The sequence below is a fragment of the Amphiprion ocellaris genome, chromosome 12 (genome assembly GCF_022539595.1).
Source record: "Amphiprion ocellaris isolate individual 3 ecotype Okinawa chromosome 12, ASM2253959v1, whole genome shotgun sequence".
NCBI classification, from domain to species: domain Eukaryota; kingdom Metazoa; phylum Chordata; class Actinopteri; family Pomacentridae; genus Amphiprion; species Amphiprion ocellaris.
The window spans coordinates 30,275,386-30,295,341 of record NC_072777.1 but is presented as its reverse complement, the minus strand read 5'-3'; the positions used below and the strand labels follow the sequence as shown (position 1 = coordinate 30,295,341).

Genomic DNA, 19,956 nt, shown 5'->3' with positions numbered 1-19,956 from the left:
CATTAACTGAATGTTAGATAACAGATGATAAAAGAAATTATGTTAGATTTTTCTTATTAAAATGGTTTGAATATTGCCAATAAATATATCATTGTCGGGCCAAGGACAAAAGTTCCAACTCCATTATCAACACCCCTACACATACAGTACATAGAATCAATACATTTATGCAGGCCAGACTGCCATGTAGAAGTACACGTTGAGTCATATAAAGTATGATGGGCTTTTAACCCTCAACTGATTATGTCAAAAGTGTCCACTCAAGACAACCACCAAGTTGAGGCATTGCACTTTATTCATCCAGCCTTTTGTTTCTTTCTTTGGACTGCAGGTTCTGGATCGGTATTGCATTGTTGAGCAGTTTGTTCCACTTGTATCCAGACTCTGGATTCCAGAGCAACATTGAAGTTTGATAGTATAGTTAGTCGTATGGAGAAGTGTCATGTTTGTATGGATGAAAACCACTTGCCAACCTACGTGACACAGTAGTGGTTGACCAGGACATCAGGAAGGAGGAGAGAGATAGAGAGCATATATATATATATATATATATATATATATATATATATATATATATATATATATATATATATATATATATATATATAGATATATATATATATATATAGATATATATATATATAGATATATATATAGATATATATATATAAAAGCTTCTCCTCCTTGGGCTGTTTTTATAATCCTGTAATCTCTAGTCGCTTCTGTATAAACTCTACTAGAAATATGTCAACATATATGAAATCTGCACGCAGGCGGGTCATCTCACTGAGCATGCGCAGACGCTGTCTCTGTTCCTGCTCCAAGTTGATAAGAATGGTGGGCGACGCGCGCCTGGCAGCCGCACTTTAGATTAAGTCACTTCCAAAGGTGCACACAAGTTCACGAGGTTGACCAAAATTACATGGAAGATACTGGTAAGATCCTCAAACTTGTTTATATTCATAAAATGCGTGTATTCAGGCTGGAATCGAGGCAATTCAGCGGCCGGCTAACGTTAGCTTAGGCTAGCGGTGTGACTGAAAGCGTTAGCCGGCTAGCTAACGTGGAGGAGCCACTGGTGCCGACTATTAGCTGGAGCCCGAGGCAAATGCGCGGCGTAGGTCTGGTTCAATTGTACGCGGAAATGTTGTAATAAATCACTATTGAGTAAATCTTAATATCACCTCTTATAGAACAGATAAACTGGAAATTGTAGTTGCCGATCTAAACGCTCAAAAGTGATCGTTAGCGCTTATGTAAAGCTAACATGAGCCTCTGCTAGCGTAAGTGCGGTGTGGAGCAGACAGGAGTCAAGGCCCAACTTCTTGGTGAACTTTGACTACGCAAACAACCACCCGGTTGCAACATGGCTCCGAACAGCAAACAAGCCTGGAGGTTAATCGATTTTAACGGAACATGGGGCTATTTTTTGCTAACTTTGCCGTCTAAGTTAATGAGCCATGCGTAAGCGATCAGGCGGTTCCATTATTTTTAGCAGCTCAGTCAGGATTTAAGCTTAATCTGGCTCTTGTTTTAATGTTAGAACAAGGAAGTATCCTGTTGCAGCAACTGGTGCTTCTACCACTACTGTGTTCTTTTTCTGGGTTAAAGGAAGTGAACATATGAAAATATGTGCTGCTGCAAACATGCACCATGTTGCTGCAGAATTAAGTATTTACTTAGTAGTTGCTTTACTTCTGCTTCCTGGGGAGTAAAATGTCGTCCAACAAGTTCTGGAAAGTTCTTTAACTGAGCAGTGTGCACTTTCAGGTTCTGGGTAGTCGCTTACAAAATGATCAAGTGAGACCATGTAATACATTTTGGCTCACTGTGACCTTGAAAAGCTACTAAGACACTTGTATCTTAATTTGTGCTCATTTAATTTGTCTAAAACCCCTAATTCCTCCACCATGTTCTCTTAATGTGATCCTACTGGATTTGTAGAGAAGTCTAGCGCTATATCTTGGAATTGAATTGGGCGATATAGCTCAACGTGTCACAATAGTTGATTTAGATAATTTTTGATCATTTTAATGACTTATTTTTATTTTAGTTCTCCAGACAAATGATTTATTTTGATTTTAACGACCATACTTTTAATTTAATCATGTTAGCCTTTAGCTTAGTCCATCAGCCCATGGAGCAAGCTGCAGGAAGTGCATCGTTTAGGTGAAATTAATATTTTTATGCAATTATATAATTAAAATTGAGGCTCTCAAAGTTATACCTCTAATAGAGAATGCTAATATTTTTACTTCTTGCTCTTACCTTGCATTTTCTTTACCTACTATAATGTCTTTTATTAGCTTGTTGTATTTAATCACAAATACTAGACTCAATGATGTTCAGTCAACTGTTGTAGATAATAATGAAATTTTTAAAAAAATCCTCACATTTGAGAAGCTGAAACCAAAAGCTTTTTGCTTGTAAAGTGACTTACTTTAAAGTGAACTGTTTTCTGTTGAGTGATGTATCTTTGCGCCTGTATTTCTAATCAGTCTTGTTTTTCAACAGGCCTACAACTCTCAGAGGACGCCATTACTGGAATGCTGGACACTGAGTCCCCTGCCATGGAAAGCAATGGGGATGCCTTTCTTCCTGATCTACCCGTTTTAGGGCAAGCAGCCGACTGGTCCTTGGACCAGGTTGCTCCAGAGCCGCTCTCCAACATCTTGCCTGAGGACTCGGATGCATCTCAGGATGCTCCAGGGCAAGAGCAGCAAATGAACTCCACAGAGCTGGGATCTGTGGAGAAGGCTGTGGAACAGTTTCAGCTTGCCAGTGCCCAGCTCTTCCAAGAGGAGCAGCCGCCACCTCCTCCTCCACCACCACCCCCACCACAGCCAGCAGAAGAGGCAGAACCAGCAGCAGAGTCTCAGATGAATGTGGAGCCAGAGGCTGCTGTACCGGAAGACAGTCAAGGTAACCACAGTGCTTGGTGTTTTATTGTTTTTATGTAAATCATAAGATTTAGCGACTTTACCAGGACAGTAAAAAAGAAAAAAAAAAAAAATTTGTAGCTGCTTTTTAAAGCAAACACACATTTCTTTAAAGTATGTCACAAACAAGTCCAGTTTTGACTGCCTATTGCTAATTTAGGTAATTCTGCCATTTAGTGTCACTTAATGATTGCCTGTTCATGTCTGCAGAAGGGGCTGAGGCAGCGCAGGTCACTGAGGATGGCATGGAGCTCGAAGAACCATCCAAAGAAACAACACAAGAATTGACTGTTCCTGCAGAGCCAGAAATACCCTCAGAATTTGACAAACTCTTCAAAGGATGTGAAGACAACCCAGAAGACTTCAACGGCTGGGTCTACCTGCTGCAGTATGTGGAGCAAGAGGTGAGAGAAAACACAGATTATTTAGATATGCTGTATTTGTATACTTCTAAAGTTGAACAGTTGAGGCTTGCATGCTCTTACAACTATAACGGGAATGTTAATATTGTTGCTATTTTCTTGTCCTTACAGAATGCTATCCCAGCTGTGAGAAAAGCATTCGATCTGTTCTTCCTACGCTATCCCTACTGCTACGGCTACTGGAAGAAGTATGCAGATATCGAGAAAAAGAACGACAATATACAGGTTGCAGAAGAGGTAAATATTACTGTCATTCAGCCACACACTTTTTGCATTCTTGTTATTTAATGTTCAAAATTTACTATCTGGCCACACAGATGACTGGTCACCAGCTAGAGTTCTTGCATTGTTATATTTGTACGCTGACTCAAGAACGTATCTGTGGCTAAATTCTAGTATTGACAAATGTGTTTGCTCTTTTCCCAGGTGTACAGAAGAGGCTTGCAGGCCATCCCTCTCAGTGTGGACCTGTGGCTGCACTACCTGAACTTCATCAAAGAGAACTCAGATCCTAATGACCCAGAAACTGAAGGACGCATTCGAGCGTGAGCAGAAAACTCTTTACTTCATAGCATTACTGCATATCACACATTCTGCTTTTTCTGTCTAAACTATTGAGTTTGAGCGTTCCTGTAATAATTTTTTTTTTTTTTTTAAGCTCATGGGATAATGAGACAAGAAATTGCTGAAAATTTCCTTTTGTTTTATTCCCATTAGGTCCTATGATCATGCAGTGCTTGCAGCAGGCACAGACTTCCGCTCTGACCGTCTATGGGAGGCTTTTATAAACTGGGAGACGGAGCAGCAGAAACTGGCCAACGTCACCACCATCTACGATCGCATCTTGGGCATCCCAACCCAGCTATATTCCCAGCACTTCCAGAGGTAGAAAAAAATAGTATTAATTTTTGGTTTATATCATCTGTGAATGTGCAGATTTATTATCGCCTCATCTATACAAGTACGTTGTACTTAGAGGGTAACATTTCTGTTTTGTCTGCGCAGGTTCAAAGATCACGTGCAGACCAACAACCCCAAACACTTCTTGTCGGAAGAGGAGTTCGTTCAGCTGAGGCTCGAGCTCTCTAAATCCAGTCTCTCAGCAATGGTCGGTGATGATGGAGAATCGAATGTTCCTCAAGAGGAGCTACCACCTGGGACAGAGGATCTTCCAGATCCAGCTAAGGTATTAATCCAGTTGCCAACCTTGCAGCGGAGACAAATGTACAAAATTGCTGCTTGCAGGGTTTTAGCAGGAGTTTGCCTGTTGTCCATGATGAAATGGAAAGCAAACTTTGCTCAGGTTTGAAGAGGTGTCTTTATGTCAGCAGCCAAGCCAATGAATGCCAGGGGGGATACAAGTTGGCATCCAGTCAGGGAATCGCACTAAAACTAAAAGGATGAAGCGGGGCCCCCTGAACCCAGCACCTGCACCCAGAGGCTGATATGCAGGGTGCATACATACCTCCCCCTCCCCTCTACACGCTTCTTGTCTCTGGCAAGCTCATGGTGATGTAAATCTTCGGCTGCAGGACTAAGCAGTTTTCACATCAAGTGGAGAATGTGATATGATGAAACATGAATGAGGGTTACTGAGCTTCTTTTTCTTTGTGTTTTTATGTAGAGAGTGACCGAGATCGAGAACATGCGCCACAAGGTGATCGAGGTTCGGCAAGAAGTGTTCAACCACAACGAACATGAAGTCAGCAAGCGATGGGCCTTTGAGGAAGGGGTAGGTGTCATGTTTTCTCCACATTGTTCAAAATGTGTTCAGTCTTCACTAGTGCTGCAGCTATCAGTTATATTAGTAATCAAGTATTCTATTGATTATTCTGGCTATTAATTGGATTCCGTGCTTGGCATGCGCGTTACAGCATCAGAAGTGGAAGTGAGTGCACTGTGCAATGGAAATAACTGTCCTGGTGATGGAACATGGGCAGAAAAGTGATTTGTTTATTAATATTTATTACAGAGAATATTCAGTCAGTAAGATTAGTTTCACTTTGATTTGACCACAAATTAAAGTGATTTCCTTCATTATGAGTTGATGTCAGACCTACATACACTTCAAAACGATATCATGTTTGAATATATGAGGTTTGATAGTTTTATTGACCTTTTTTTATGATGTGTTTTATGACTTGTTTTATGATGTTCCTCTGTTTTAGTGTTTGCTGATTTTATATGTAACTGTAAAGTGTCTGAGTACTTTGAAAAGCACTATACAAATAAAATGTATTCTTATTTTATTGTGCAGCTCTATGTTAGAAATAATCAGCTGCATCGATCGATAAAAATAAATACATTACACACGTTGAACAGTGTTCTACCAGCATTCCTGTCGTACATAACTTCCAGTCGCAGCTCGTTTTGCCATCATAAATTTTTGTGTTGCTCATTGTTGTCCCATTAAAACAACCTGTTGACTGAAGCAGCTGCACACGACCGGTTCATTTTGTGTGGAAAATGAGTCAAATGATGCGTTAAACGCTTCTGTTTGTGTGGACAAGTTTGAAGCAAAAAGTCTGAGTTAAAAACAAAAGCTGATAATCACCTTCATACATGTTAACTCTGACTGAGGTTTTAGTTTTTGTCAGGTCGACTCATACAAAGAAAGCCTGGATATGTTGAACTGACTTCATAGATCAGCCCTTTGATCTGCTAGAAGTGTGCCGGTTAATCTTTTCAGTCCAAGTCTTCACCTTATTGTGAAACTAATTCACTCATGTTTTCTTTTTTAGATTAAGAGACCTTACTTCCATGTGAAAGCCTTGGAGAAGCCACAGCTCAACAACTGGAAGGAGTACCTGGACTTCGAAATTGACAACGGAACTCCGGAGCGCGTGGTTGTTCTCTTTGAACGTTGCCTCATCGCCTGTGCACTCTACGAGGAGTTTTGGATCAAGGTAACGCCACCTTCATCCTCTCTCTCACTCCTGCTACCTCCCTGCACTTCCCCCATCAACGATGATATCACATCGACACAGTAAATCGTCCTGCACTCTCTTTGCGTGTAACGTTGATATGTGACTGTATCTGTTGTATTAGGGGATGGCCAGCTTGCCACACAAGATTTGACTGCAGCATTTGCCAACTACTACGTTGCATCTTCTTCGTCTCCCACTACCTTACAGAATCTTATCTAATTGGTTCCATGAAGGTGCTGATGGGTTTACACAGAAAATTTCTAAAAACGATCTTGTCAATGAAGAAATTCACTGTTTCTGTCAACTGAAAATTTAGGTTTAAAATGTGTTGTCTCTTTTGCCTTTCTCTTTCTTCTCTGTTCTTTGTCTCTGTCCTCTCCTGCATCTCTTCCAACTCGCTTTCTCTTTTTCACTCTGAAGTATGCAAAATATCTAGAGGGCTACAGCACTGATGGTGTGAGACATGTCTACAAGAAGGCTTGTACCATCCACCTGCCCAAGAAGCCAGCCATCCACCTGTTGTGGGCAGCTTTTGAGGAGCAGCAAGGTGAGTGCCTCAGTTGAACCAGCATGCAAACTGAACACTGCAAACCAAAATGTGAGAAATACGAAGAAAATTGTGTGTAATTTAATTGGAGTCTGGCCAGGCTAACAATATTTTGTGGGTTTTTTTTGGCACAGGCAACGTAGAGGAGGCTCGCAGCATCCTGAAGTCCTTGGAAGCAACGGTCCCGGGGCTGGCTATGGTGCGGCTTCGAAGGGTGAGCCTGGAGCGTCGTCACGGTAACTTGGAGGAAGCTGAGGCGCTGTTGAGGGAGGCGATGGAGTCGGCGAAGAATGAGACTGAGACGTCGTTCTATGCTGTGAAGCTAGCCAGGCAGCTGATGAAGGTGCAGAGGAGTCTGAGCAAGGCCAGGAAGGTGCTACTGGAAGCTATTGAGAAAGACCAGGTGAGAGCTGCTTCATCACCTCTGACACGTTTTTTTTTTTTAAAGATGACAAACTGTCTTATGCATTAATTAGTAGTAATTTCAATGCAGTATCTTCATAAATACACCATTACTGAAAGGATACCACAGCAAATAACTAAAACATTAGGAAAATTAGTGGAATAATACATGACTAAACGTGGAACATACATTTTTTTAAGTAATTAAAAAAATTTCATATTTGGTGGATGATCCCTAAAAAATGTGGTAATAAATTTTATATCCAACTAGAACATCAGCAGAGCATTCACATCTATCCACCCCGTACATGTCACACTGTTTGTATAAATGGGTAAATCCTTGAGGAGGTAACATCAACTTTAGTGCACATTTTACTCTCACTTTCACTCTTTTTGCAGGAATTCAGTGGAATATTGATCTGCAAACTATAAAGGCTTTATTTTTAGGGACTAGCATTAGCATAAGTTCCCTGTGTGAACACTGTTGAGATGCTTCCTACATCGGTAAGTGTGCTAGAATGAAAAGGGCAAATTAAACCGTTGTCTTTTCCCTCAGTCATCTTGTCAGTGTCCGATGGTGAGACTTGTCATACAATAAATCATACTCATTTGACTACTGATTTGTATTTGAATTGTGGTCTAGCTGAAATGTCTTTTTTAAACCGGTTTTGTGCTGTGTATGGACTCTCCCTGTCGGCTGTAAGCGAAATAATACCACATTTTGATTCATGGACAGTTTACAACTTGAAAACCGTGCCTGTTGTTTTCTCACCACGAAAGCTGCAGGGTGCTTTTGAAAGAAGAAACATGCAGTTGGCACATCCACTATGTCTGCAGGGAGTGGATCAGAGCACTGCTGTCACATGGAGGAAACTCTCAGGAAACACAGCTTCTGTTCAAACATTGTCTTTCACTGTTAATACTCATTAAATGTGGAAAAATATTGCTTTTAATTGTAGGGTATCGTGATGCCTCCTCCGTATCTGTACATCATGCAACACGAGTAAGCATATAAAAGTGAATTGTCGCTTTGTTTAACTGCTTTGCACCATTTGTGATATATTCAATATTTTTGTTGCTTCACAGACGAGTCCCAAACTGTATCTGAACCTGCTTGAGCTGGAGTACAGCGGAGATGTGACGCAGAATGAGGCGGAGATCTTGGCTTGTTTCGATCGAGCCCTGAAGAGCCCGATGCCCATTGAGTCCCGCCTCCTCTTCTCCCAGCGCAAAGTCGAGTTCCTGGAAGACTTTGGCAGCGATATCAATGTGTGAGTTTCTTTTTTAGCTGCAAACACTAATGGATACTTTTAATGTTGCTTTGTTGTGTTTTATAGGTACGGGCAACGTTAAGATTTCAGCACTACCACTACTCTTACTATTGCTTTTCAATTTAGTGTTTAAAGTGTACTCTTATCACTTCTTTCTATTTTAAGGGCAAAAAGAAATCAAGAACAGAATTAACACTAACACCTGCTACCTAACTGAACATACCATGAGCAGGGAGAGATGAACTACAAGCTCACCAGTCAAACTGGATGTCCCCGCTGTTTCTCTGCCTGCATGTGATGAATTAGCGCTGGATTTTCATCACATTGATTGTGTTTCTGCTCTGATGTGCCAAATACTCTGATCAGCATCAATTTTAGTAAAGTTTTGAATGTTTAGTTGTCTCTACATCACTGTAATGTAACAGAGATGGCTCCACTCGTTACGCACAGGCTCCAACAAAGATAAATCTTTTGGATCGGGAATAGCAAAAATGCATCAGAGTTGGTGAGATAACGTGTAAGGAATCTGTTTTGTTCCATTCTCCCCTGCTGACAGCAAACAGACGACGTTAGAACTTTTGATCCTCTGGTCTTAAATAATTTAACAATGTTTCACTACTTATCCCTAGTGTTTATAATGTGTAATATTTTTTTGCTTGACATCTTTCAGGCTTGTTGCTGCATATGAGGAACAACAGAAACTACAGAAAGAGAGCGAGCCAACAAAGAGAAAAGCAGAGAACGGATATGACAGGTAAATATCAGAATAAGGCTTGGGTCACGGGAGCAGACCAACATTTTCATCAATTTTTCTAATCAATTATAAGATTTATCGCAGCTCAAACAGGCCTCCAGTTATTCTTTATATCATAGTGAGTTGTAATCCATGTAATATGAGCTAAGCATGTAAAAAGTACAAGATACTAATGTAACTTCTGACAATCTTAAATGGGATTTTACTGATTTGAAGCAACATCTCCAGTTCTCAGGAACCTGACGCCAAGAGGCAGCGTGTGGACGACGGTACTGTGGCTGCAGCGAACACGACGATGGACATGACAGCAAACAACTCTGCGTACAACTACAACTGGTACCAGGTAGGTTTCACATCCAACCGTGCATTCATTTCTGATAATTTATGTACTTTAATGAGACTGTGCTACAAACCATAGAGACGTACATTGTGGTTAAGCCTGGTAGATGTTTCAGTGATTTTCTTTTTTCCTCCTTTTTAGCAACAATATGGTGGTTGGGGACAAAACTCCTGGGGCCAGTACGGCCAGTACGGCCAGTATAACCAGTACTACCCGCCTCCTCCTACATGATGGACACAATCCTGATATGAAGATGGAGACTTGGCATCCTCTCTGACCTTCTTACATCTTGGAACCTCTTCACAGTGTGTCAAGGAGATTTCAAAATCACAAAGGCTGATCCCCTCCTCCACCCCCAATTCGTTCTGGTTTGCTAATCATTTAAATTACATGTTGCAGCTCTGCTACGTTCATCATCTCAAGCACTGGCTTCTTTTTTGGGTTCTTAAATGCATGTTATTTGTGGAGGCAGATTTACTTCCCCCCGTGTGACAAAGGCGTTTTAATTTTTAGACTGGATGACTTAGTTTGGTCTCTTTCTTTGTGTTAAAGGTTTAAAACTTGTAAAAGGAGGCTTTGTTGAAGTATGTCTTAGTTGTGTTTCTCTTTCCCAAACACAAAAGATTTTTAATATTTCATGGTCACATTTCCATGAAGATCAACGAAGAGTTCCTTCTTTTTTTTTTTTTTTTTTTTTATTATTATTTTGACTTGATTTCATAATAAAGAGATTGATATCCTGAAGTGTCTCCCTTGATTTCAACATTCTCATAACTGACATATGTCTGGATCATAGCTTTAGAAACTTGCATTTATTTACAGATCCACAGCTGTTCATGGTGTTATCTCAACACCTTTGGCACTAAGATAGTCCTACACATGATTAAACTGCCACCTGTGTGCTTCACTGTCAGGACTGTGCATTTACTGTGGTGGTCCTGGCCAAGTTTACACCAAACATTCTCAGCTTCATCCGAGGTCAACAAATTTATCTTGGTCTCATCTCAACAAAATGTATTCCAAATATTCATGATTTTTTTGTTGTTTTTTTTAGGGAAGTTTTGTGCCAAAGAGCAAACAAGTGTTTTTCTTGCACACTTCCGTTCAAGGTTGAAGCAACTTCACACTGTTTGAGCTTCACAGAAAGTGATTTTCATTGATTTTCTCTGAGGCAAATCTGAAGCAGCTGCTCTCGTTTATTCATAACTACATTGTCAAAGTAGTTCACTGTCTTTGGAGTTATTTTAAAAAAACACTGCAAATATGATTATGGATACTATAACTGGTTCTATCATTCTATGTTATTTGTCTAGGTGTTTTCCACTTAAGAAAATAATTTGACGATGTTTTGGTTTATCACAGTAAATGCTGATTGGGAGATAAATTTAAAGTATAAAAAATTATTAAAAAGCAAATGTTCCAAGTCAAATAAATGGTAAGTTTTATGAGACAAATAGGAAATAGGCCATAATAAATATATTTTAGAACAATATTCAAGTGTGACAACTGTAGAGATTATGCAGGAATGTGCAGTTTATTTTCCTGGGAATGTGAAAAACCTTCCAGTATGCAATTTATATGCACATAAATATATACACACTGATATCTGCTGCAACTGTATTTTCACAGATTTTCAATTGGTCATTAATCTTTGTGTCCTTTTCCATCAGTCTGAAGCGTTACCATCAGATTTGTTTAGTTCCTCTGACCATGATGCAGATGTCGGTCCAAAACTGAAAAGGTTCTGCTATTCACTGTTCCTTTTATCACCATGTTCAAGCAGGTTGAAGAATTGAAAAGCACATGTATTATCAATTTAGTTTCAGTTTGCGTGCAGCTGTGTTCACTCCGCCTGGACTTTTAACATAACTTTACCAGAGTTTTTAAATGTTCAATAAAGGAAAACTCATCTTATTAACATAGAAATAATGCAAAAATTGAGAAGTGATACAGTTTTCCATTTTAAGGTATTTAGTTGATGTTGCTCAGGGGTTATTAAATATAAAGGTCTGCTCGAACTGTAGCTCGAATATAGTTATGTAATTGTTGCTTCGTTTATCGCAGTTCAGCATCTATAGCGGCAGAAAAGTTGTAAAATGTATTACAACTTTTCGAAGATTTGATATTTATGTTGTTCGATAAAATATGTATGTTGATAAAAACAAAATTTAAAAATAATTCATAATCTGCGTCACGGTCAGGGTACAGTGGGTGTGGCCTCCATTGCCGACAAACCTTGCGTATATCCGGACATGCGCAGTGCCGGCCCTCAAACAGCCCTTTTTATGCCTAGCGTTGAACGACTAGCATCAAACGAGGTAAGAGCTGTGCGTTTTCACTGAAAAAACACAATAAATGTGCTTTCCTGACGCGCTTTGGTTAGCGAATCAATCACATATATTATGAATAACCACACGGGAGAGTTTATATTGAACAATGAAGGCATATTTCGTATGTTTTTAAGCGACTTTATGAAACGCATGGCCCATGTGGCTAGCTTAGCTAACATTAGCGTTTGCTACAGTCCAAGAGAGACACGTCCGGGCATCTCCCGGCACTTTGCTGAAGTAGCACCAGCAGTCTACAGTTTATATTAGTTGTGAGTTATTATTAATATAATATATAAGCTTAATAATCCAAGACATAGGTATGAAGTGGCGGGTTTGGTCGCTTATTTAAATATGTGCAATTTCACAAGCGAGTTTCCGCAACAGATTTTCACGTCAGACATTTTAGTTTCTCTTAGCAAATGAACAGGTGAACAAACTGTTAAAGAGCGGTCAGTTACCAGCAGGAGCAGAGATTTTAGTTAAGTATTTGCGAAAGAAATTAAGTGGGGGGGTCTGGGCGTCCACCCTCAGGAAATTCAGAGCGCCACACGTTTAGTTATTACATTTTAATGGACTTTATTGTGTAATTTATGTGGAGAAACACACAAAATTAAGGTGACAGTTGAAATTATGATGGATATTTTAAAGACCCAGTCAAGTTTGACACAATACATTCAGTGGTTGTATGAGCTCATCCATACTTTCAGTTTTCTTCATATTTGCATATTCAACAAAAATGTAAACGGCATTGGAGTGGTCTTTTATAAGTCGAATCTAATTTCTAGTGTCGTGATACATAAAGTTTAATTGAGACAATTGTACACAAAGTACGTGAGCTGTTGACAAATTCTCAACCACTGGATTGATCACACCCTGGTCAGGTGATGTTTTAAAGGACGGTGATCAGATAGTGACACTCCTTTGACTAGTGATGATAAAGTTCAGCTTTATAATTCAGCTCTATTTAAATGACGCAGATGACAAGAGAAAGACAAGAACAGGCTGTTGGCAAGCTGGATGCTGGCATGTCAGTTAAATTCCACTATAGTGCATACTTGGTTGTTCAATGACATCCATGGTGCCTTTGAGATGCTGCACATTGAAACAACAAATACCTATTTCCCTATGTTAGGGAATGGATAGAATTTAATAAAATATTACGCGTTACGTTCATGTTAAGTACAAATATTTCAAATGAAATCTATGCCAATGGTTTCCAGCAAAACAATACCAGCACCTTGAAGGAAACTCACCAAACTTTAATTCATTTAAAATGTCAGTTGTAAGTTTGCCTCAAACTAAAGTCACTGTGTGTCTTCCTGCAGCATCATCATGCAGCTCTTCGTGCGTGGTCAGAACACTCACACCCTTGAGGTGACCGGAGACGAAACCGTCGGCCAGATCAAGGTAAAGTGTTTACAAGTTGGAGAAAATGTCTGACCTTTGAGCTTACTGTAGATATCTTCATAAAACACCAGTGTGGCCTAGCAAGCCTTCTAATGTAATACAGTACATGCATACATATAATGTGCAAAGGATTAAGACTTGTCTTCTCTTTGGTGTCTCGCAGGCTGCTCTGCAGGATCTGGAGGGTGTCCAGTTCCAGGATGCATTGCTGGTGTTTGCTGGATGCCCACTGGAGGATGAGGCCTCTCTGGCATCTTGTGGCGTCTCGGAGCACAGCACCCTTGAGGTAGCTGGCAGGCTGCTGGGAGGTCAGTACACGGACACAGCTCGGTTTTGCATACATTTGCAAGAAAGAAATGTTAACTCTTCTGCAAGCTCATTGAATAGGGGTTTACTTCTTGATACCTGTCATTAGTAGGAAAATAAACTCATGTCAGATGTTTGAAATAGAAGCATATTTACAGTTAAAGACAGTCTAGCTGTCCAAATTTAGAATAACCTCAACACAAAAATTTATCCTTACATATGTTTATTTAAAAGAACTTTGGCTGTTGTCTTTCTGTGTTGATGTATTTTTTCTTGTAATGCATAACCAGTCAGATGATATTATAGCAGGACCATTACCAGGTCAGTGATTTACTCCAGATAGAGCTGGCTGCTTTTTAAATTAACTATACTTAATTAGGAAACAGTTAAAAAATAAATACAGAGCCATTGTTGAACATCGGATCAAATAATCAGTCGACCCTGTTATCGATTATCCCCAGTAAAAGCTACAATATCGTTTGGTCTTGTTTCAAACTGAACATTTGGTGACTTTACCATGAAAAATGGGCTGTGCCAGTGTTTCTTCTTACAACTCAGCAAATGACTCATTTATTTTGTCCCGGTACGTGCAGTTGGCTTCCAAGAAGTGCCTGATATCCTAAATATTTTCTGTTTTTCCCTCCACCAGGTAAAGTCCACGGCTCTCTGGCTCGTGCAGGAAAAGTGAGAGGACAGACTCCCAAAGTAAGAGTTATACTACTTCTGACATTCCAGTATAAAACTGTCTCCTCTACATTTACTTTACTGACCCTAGAAATACATGTACGGGTATTAGGAATTTAGTCCGTTTAAGTAGTAAAACTAGATGAAAATTGAGTGTTTTCTCAGAGAAGTGAGAATGCTCTGTCGGTCATTTTGTTCAGGTTGACAAGCAGGAGAAAAAGAAGAAGAAGACCGGCCGCGCCAAGCGTCGCATTCAGTACAACAGGCGCTTTGTGAACGTTGTTCCCACCTTCGGAAAGAAGAAGGGACCCAATGCCAACTCCTAAGTAAAGGAGTCACAGCAGCATCACATCCCATCAGTTTTTACCAGGTTAAATGTTATCCTGTACAGAATAAAAGAAGTTTGGCTTGGTCTACAAGAGTGACATGTGGATGTTTATCAAACCTGCAGCTGCTTGTCATGGATTCGTTCACATGGAGTTGGTAGAGTGACGAGTTAGATATAAAACAAAAACCAGGAAGTCGGGTTGGGATTCCTTAGTAGGAAATGAGAGACTCAACAGGTTTATTCATCATTTACATTGTACATGCAGAAGAACAGAACTAAAAAGCAGATCGTGTTTCGTGGTCTCTCATATGTACATTATTGACAAGCCATTCCTTTTTGGCCAGAACTGAAAATGCGGTAATGACTGGCAATTACTTGTTACTCCAACCTGTTTAAATGTAATGTGATAGAACAGAAACAAAACGTCCTGGAAACGGCACCGAACAAGAGCCACTCCGATCTTTACAGCAAGGCCTTTAAAAGTGAGTGCATTCTTGAAATGTAGTGCATGCTGGGAAGTTACTTAATCCACAGCCACCAGCTCAACCTCAAAAATCAGCTTCGCGTTGGGTGGAATTCTGAAGGAGCTGGAGTTAAGGAAGAATCCTAGTTTGCATGAAATAAATTTACAACACAGGAGAAAGGAAGAGGACTAAAAATATTCACATCAGGAGCTAGAATCAGAATTTAGACACTTTCTTCTTTAAAGTTTACCCAAACCAATTATCAAAATTGTTCAATTAAAACATCTGAACTGTTTAGAATATACAGTAATGGAAAAAAGTTTTCAGACACCCTTAAAATTTGATGCAATTGCAATAAATATTTGTGGAAAAATCTTTGTGTTTCAAAAGGTTTTGCTGAATTAGAGACACAAATACAAATTATACTTTTTTGTTTGTTTACAAGAAAAACTAAATTCTACCAAAATGACCCAATACCCAAAATTTCTTATTTTTATGGAACCAACCAATCTCAAGTTTTTAATGACTTCTTTTTTTTTTTTAGGATTTATTTGGTATTATGGCTGTGATTGTAGTAAAAGAAACTGCACTTGAGGAGTGCACCTAAGAGTGATTGTTAAAGCAATATACATACAAATGTATGGGATGTCCGAAAACCTTTTCCCACCACTGTATATATTTACAAGTCATGCATGTGAAGCACAAACTGCCAGAGAAAAGGATACTTGGAGTCGGGGAGACCCTTCTTTCCATAGGCCCACTCTGGTTCAATCTCAAGTCGAGCTGTTTCACCTTTGCTCATCGTTAGAAGACCTTCATCCCACTGTGATGGACAGGAGCATCATGATGTGCAACAAATGACAAAAGTTTGGATGCAAAGAGCAAAAAAGAAACCATCTAAAATGACTCACTCCTCTGATGACTCTGCCCATGCCGACTTTGAAGCTCAGCGGTTTGGTCTGCTTTTTCTTCCTCGCCGCTGTAGACAGAAAAGAATGATGACATTTGGAATGTTAATTCCAAACAGTCAAATAATCAGCTTGCCACACCTTAGAAACCACTTGTTTCAGTGCTTGGAGTTGAAGACGTGATACCTGTGGGAATATTGGTGTCAAACACGGTTCCATCCTCCAGGGTTCCGGTGTACCAGCAGCTCACAGTGTCGCCTTTCTTTGGGAAGTTTGTCTTGTCGCCTTTCTTCAGCACTGATTTGGTGTATTTAGGAGGACCCTGAGACGAGCAGTGAATAGTAGTGTGATGTAACTGAGTACACATACTTAGGTGTTGTACATTTAACATATCTGAGTATTTTCTTGACACTTTTTTCTTCAAGTCCCCTACTATTACTGTCAGAGGGAAACTGTTTGCTTTTCACTTAACTATATTTATCTGACAGCTTTAGCTACTTTACAAATTAAGACTTTTGCATGTGTGCATGTGTGTTTAAATTTGTGCATCACCCAAAATAACATTAAGGTATAATGTATGAGACTATAAAGGTCACAGCGGACACTTTCTACTTTAAATACTTGACATACATTTTCATGATCATATATATATACGGTTAGTAACATTTTCAATGCATGACTGACTTCTACTGGCTTTACCTTAGCAAAGGATGCTAATTATTACTCCACAAAAACATGCATGTTTAACATTCTGGACCAGTACCTCATCCACAACTTCTGTCTTGACTTCTTTGGGCTTTTCTTCTATTTTCACAGCTTTAACCTGCTCGGTCACTGCTTCCACAGGATCTGTGCCTTTAAACCTCTGAAAAACACAAACACACAAACAAGATGCCTTTCTGTCCCTCCTAAGGATAAGTGAGAGTGTTATCAAGTGCAAACATAGGAAGAAATTAAAATGCATGTTTTGTTTGTAATAGATATGAAGCTGTAGAGAAAAGTTAGAAAACTGTCTTTTACTTTGTGATGTATTTGGACCAATACTGTTATTACTATATGGAAATATTACAAGGTCTGACCTATTAAGATGCTATTAGACTCATTTAAAGGGTGCATGTCTAAAAGGGGGCTTTAAGGAACAACACCCAAAAACAAACAGGAATGGTGCTATTTAGGATTAACTTAAAAATATTAGGTGAACTTTTAATGGGTTGCAGTGACTTACAAAATACTTTTAATTTAATCTTCCTGTGGTTCAAAGTGGGTTTAGCATTAAAGCATCTCCTCTTAAAACATCTCCACTAGTAGCAGCACAGCGGGTCGACAGTTTGAATTAATTCTGGGGCTGCACAATATATCATTTCGGCACGAATTGGAATTTGGACGTGTGCAATCGTCACACTGTGGGAAGTGTGATTGCAATTTAACTCAAACACATCAGGCTACAACTTTTTGGGTACAAAAACAAACACATCTGTTGCAGGGAAAACAACAGAAAGGATGCTGTTGATCAAAAACTGTCTTGCAATTGTCGGCATTATGTGAAGCAACGTGACCTATTGTTTGGCCATTTAAATCAGCGACATAAAGCTCTGTATTATTAGCACTAAGCCAGATGTGAAAGCCATCCAAAGCAAAAAACTATTTTGGTGCCTTTGCAAGTGTTTTAAAAAACATTTAATTTTTTAGTTTGTTTTTAATGCAGATGCACTCCTCTATGCATGACTTCAATCAATCAAATTAATTCCTACCAGATGGATTTAATCAAGTCATCTGATGCAATTGAATATACACTGCAGAAAAACTAAATATCACACAGTCAGTTCTCTCCATTGTGCAGCCCTTGTTGATTTTGCTTAAATCTACACATCCCTCCAGAGAGACTGCATTCATTCACGATAGGAAAACAACAAAATGCATATCTACATTAAAGGTCAGACAGCTTTACATCCCTGCAGCTTTACCATTCAGTGTCACCAGGATAAACATTAAGTCTCTTTATGATCACTTACTTTGCTCTCAAACAGCTGATTATAAGCGATGATGAGCTGCTCTTTCTTTGCTGTTTTGGCGACATTTTTTATGTTTCCCAGCAGCTTGTGTTCATTCAGGAACTACCGGAGAAAACGCAGAAAAGAGGAGAAAGTTAGCAGACTTGAGCTTGCGTAACCATCACTTCAGGCTCAAGTCAGAGACAACTGATAACACGGACAGCATCTACAGGAAAGGACATAGTCGTCTGTACTTTCTAAGGAGACTGGTAACTAATGCTGATGTTTTATCAGTTTTTCCTATCTATCTATCCATCCATCCATCCATCCATCCATCTATCTATCAGTAATTACAGCTGTTTCTACTCAAAACCAGATGACCTAATGGGGCTGTGTGGCTTATACCTGTGTTGTAGAGGTTTTCTCATGTGCTGTTGTACATTCTGCTTTGCTACAAACAAAACATCCTCCTCATGTGGCTCCTTTAGCTAACCATGCAGCATGCTGCAGCTCAGAATGACAATTCACACCGTAAAAATAGAAATATTCAAGCTGAAACCAGGAGGAGACTGTGGCGACAAACGTACCGAGTGAGCTGCATTGTCCTGGATGAACTTTATCACGTCTTTTTTGGGCAGATCATCACTTTTGAGCTGCTCGTCGCTCCACTCCCGTGTTGGTTCAGCCGCCATTTTGAGAGGCGAACTGGTGAACTTTGACCTCAGCGGATGTTAAAACTGCAAAGGCGGATGTTTTAATACGAAACCTCTGACTTACATTTTAGTCTTTAGCTCTCAAATTATTTGAAATTGTTTTATTTCTAGTTATAAAACAACAAACAAGCAAACAACAAATAGATTTTTTTTTAAAAATCGGCGAAATACACACATTAAAATGCAATTCTACACCGCACACAGTGAATGCTGAATTAAACCACCAAACAAAAATAATAAGATAGCAGCAGATTATAGAACAGAAATCAGTTCAAGTGAGCCTTAGTGGGTAAATTTAAGGAACAGAGAGTTAGAACTATCTAAGATGTGAGACTTGCCACCCAGTGGACAAATGTAAGTATTCAAAAATACCATTACAGCAAAATAAAAATACTCCCTTACAGTTTACAGTCCTGCATGAAAATGCCTAGTTAAGTAAAAGTACATAGCGGAAAAATTTATTTTGATTTGATTTTTGAACGTTTATTACCTGTGAACTAACTATTTATTTCAACATAAATTTTGTTAATTTTAAAGTTGCATTTTCCTCTTAATTGATATCCCCCTTCTCGATCCCTTAACAATCAATGTATGTTTTGTGACGAAACGTTATTTGTAGCTTGTACATGATTTTTGATGACGAGTGAAAGTATTGCAGTAAAATCTGACTGATATATCATTAGATTATTAATAGTGAAGCATCAGTGTCGTCAGCAGACTGCTGTTGGAGCTGCTGCAGGTGGAGCTAGTTTACGCTACTTTATATTCAGCTTTATATACGGAGAAAGCAGATAAATCAAGATGATGAAACAAGATGTGCAAACTGTCAGTTTTTCTCTATTTTAAATTTTTGTGGAAATTTTGGATCAATTATTAAAATATGACTTTAAAAAGCAGTTAGATAAATTTACTTGAGTAGAAAATAGAATATTTCTCTCAGAATTGTGGTGATGTGAAAGCAGAAAGTAGCAGAAAATGTAAATACCCAAGTAAAATAAGTCATACTTAACTACTGCACATGAGTAAATATGCTTTTTAATTTCCAAAACTGGTCAGCAGAACAAATAAAAGGAAGCACATTGAGCTTCATTTTATTTGTTCTGCTGAATGTACAAATCCATCTTTTACATTTTTAATAGATTTTTTATAGATCACAGTCATATAAACATTTTTGTTATTTCAGTACCGCATTACATTTTGCATTTCCTGTTATTCTCTGTGTG

At 39.1% G+C, this 19,956-nt stretch overlaps 3 protein-coding genes across 4 annotated transcripts; 2 read left to right on the top strand and 1 right to left on the bottom strand.

Moving 5' to 3' along the window:
• The first annotated feature begins 791 nt into the window (after positions 1-791).
• On the top strand, positions 792-10,346 carry prpf39 (PRP39 pre-mRNA processing factor 39 homolog (yeast)). Of its 2 annotated transcripts, XM_023292021.3 has the most exons (15): positions 792-935; positions 2,515-2,922; positions 3,150-3,343; positions 3,473-3,598; positions 3,788-3,906; positions 4,079-4,246; positions 4,367-4,547; positions 4,986-5,093; positions 6,103-6,267; positions 6,709-6,835; positions 6,970-7,238; positions 8,324-8,508; positions 9,179-9,262; positions 9,491-9,605; positions 9,744-10,346. In XM_023292021.3, exons 1-15 carry the CDS (start codon positions 923-925, stop codon positions 9,831-9,833), a joined length of 2,352 nt encoding a protein of 783 aa, XP_023147789.2. In that variant the 5' UTR covers positions 792-922; the 3' UTR covers positions 9,834-10,346. The 2 variants fall into 2 exon arrangements, with proteins under 2 accessions (XP_023147789.2, XP_035813941.2); XM_035958048.2 differs by lacking the exons at positions 9,179-9,262; positions 9,491-9,605; positions 9,744-10,346 and adding an exon at positions 8,197-8,240 and having other exon boundaries at positions 8,324-8,492.
• A 1,499-nt stretch (positions 10,347-11,845) lies between these two features.
• Positions 11,846-14,748, top strand: faua (FAU ubiquitin like and ribosomal protein S30 fusion a). The gene is made up of 5 exons (XM_023292023.3): positions 11,846-11,920; positions 13,258-13,339; positions 13,503-13,647; positions 14,295-14,350; positions 14,530-14,748. The coding sequence occupies exons 2-5, from the start codon at positions 13,265-13,267 to the stop codon at positions 14,653-14,655; spliced, it is 402 nt and encodes a 133-aa protein (XP_023147791.1). The 5' UTR covers positions 11,846-11,920; positions 13,258-13,264; the 3' UTR covers positions 14,656-14,748.
• A 108-nt stretch (positions 14,749-14,856) lies between these two features.
• On the bottom strand, positions 14,857-18,761 carry fkbp3 (FKBP prolyl isomerase 3). The gene is made up of 7 exons (XM_023292022.3): positions 18,608-18,761; positions 18,042-18,143; positions 16,793-16,894; positions 16,216-16,351; positions 16,033-16,100; positions 15,847-15,944; positions 14,857-15,235 (listed from the first exon to the last, which is right to left on the bottom strand). The coding sequence occupies exons 1-7, from the start codon at positions 18,710-18,712 to the stop codon at positions 15,181-15,183; spliced, it is 666 nt and encodes a 221-aa protein (XP_023147790.1). The 5' UTR covers positions 18,713-18,761; the 3' UTR covers positions 14,857-15,180.
• Between the last annotated feature and the right edge of the window lie 1,195 nt (positions 18,762-19,956).

Bases quoted from the DNA above. Each gene is read 5' to 3' on its own strand.
- faua (XM_023292023.3), top strand. From the start codon at position 13,265: ATGCAGCTCTTCGTGCGTGGTCAGAACACTCACACCCTTGAGGTGACC. The intron at 13,340-13,502 runs GTAAAGTGTTTA...GGTGTCTCGCAG, and splicing joins AAACCGTCGGCCAGATCAAG to GCTGCTCTGCAGGATCTGGA. The intron at 13,648-14,294 runs GTCAGTACACGG...TCCCTCCACCAG, and splicing joins AGCTGGCAGGCTGCTGGGAG to GTAAAGTCCACGGCTCTCTG.
- prpf39 (XM_023292021.3), top strand. The intron at 3,599-3,787 runs GTAAATATTACT...CTCTTTTCCCAG, and splicing joins ATATACAGGTTGCAGAAGAG to GTGTACAGAAGAGGCTTGCA. The intron at 9,263-9,490 runs GTAAATATCAGA...CAACATCTCCAG, and splicing joins GCAGAGAACGGATATGACAG to TTCTCAGGAACCTGACGCCA.
- fkbp3 (XM_023292022.3), bottom strand. From the start codon at position 18,712: ATGGCGGCTGAACCAACACGGGAGTGGAGCGACGAGCAGCTCAAAAGT. The intron at 18,144-18,607 runs GTACGTTTGTCG...TTTCTCCGGTAG, and splicing joins AGGACAATGCAGCTCACTCG to TTCCTGAATGAACACAAGCT. The intron at 15,945-16,032 runs GTGAGTCATTTT...TGTCCATCACAG, and splicing joins TGGGCAGAGTCATCAGAGGA to TGGGATGAAGGTCTTCTAAC.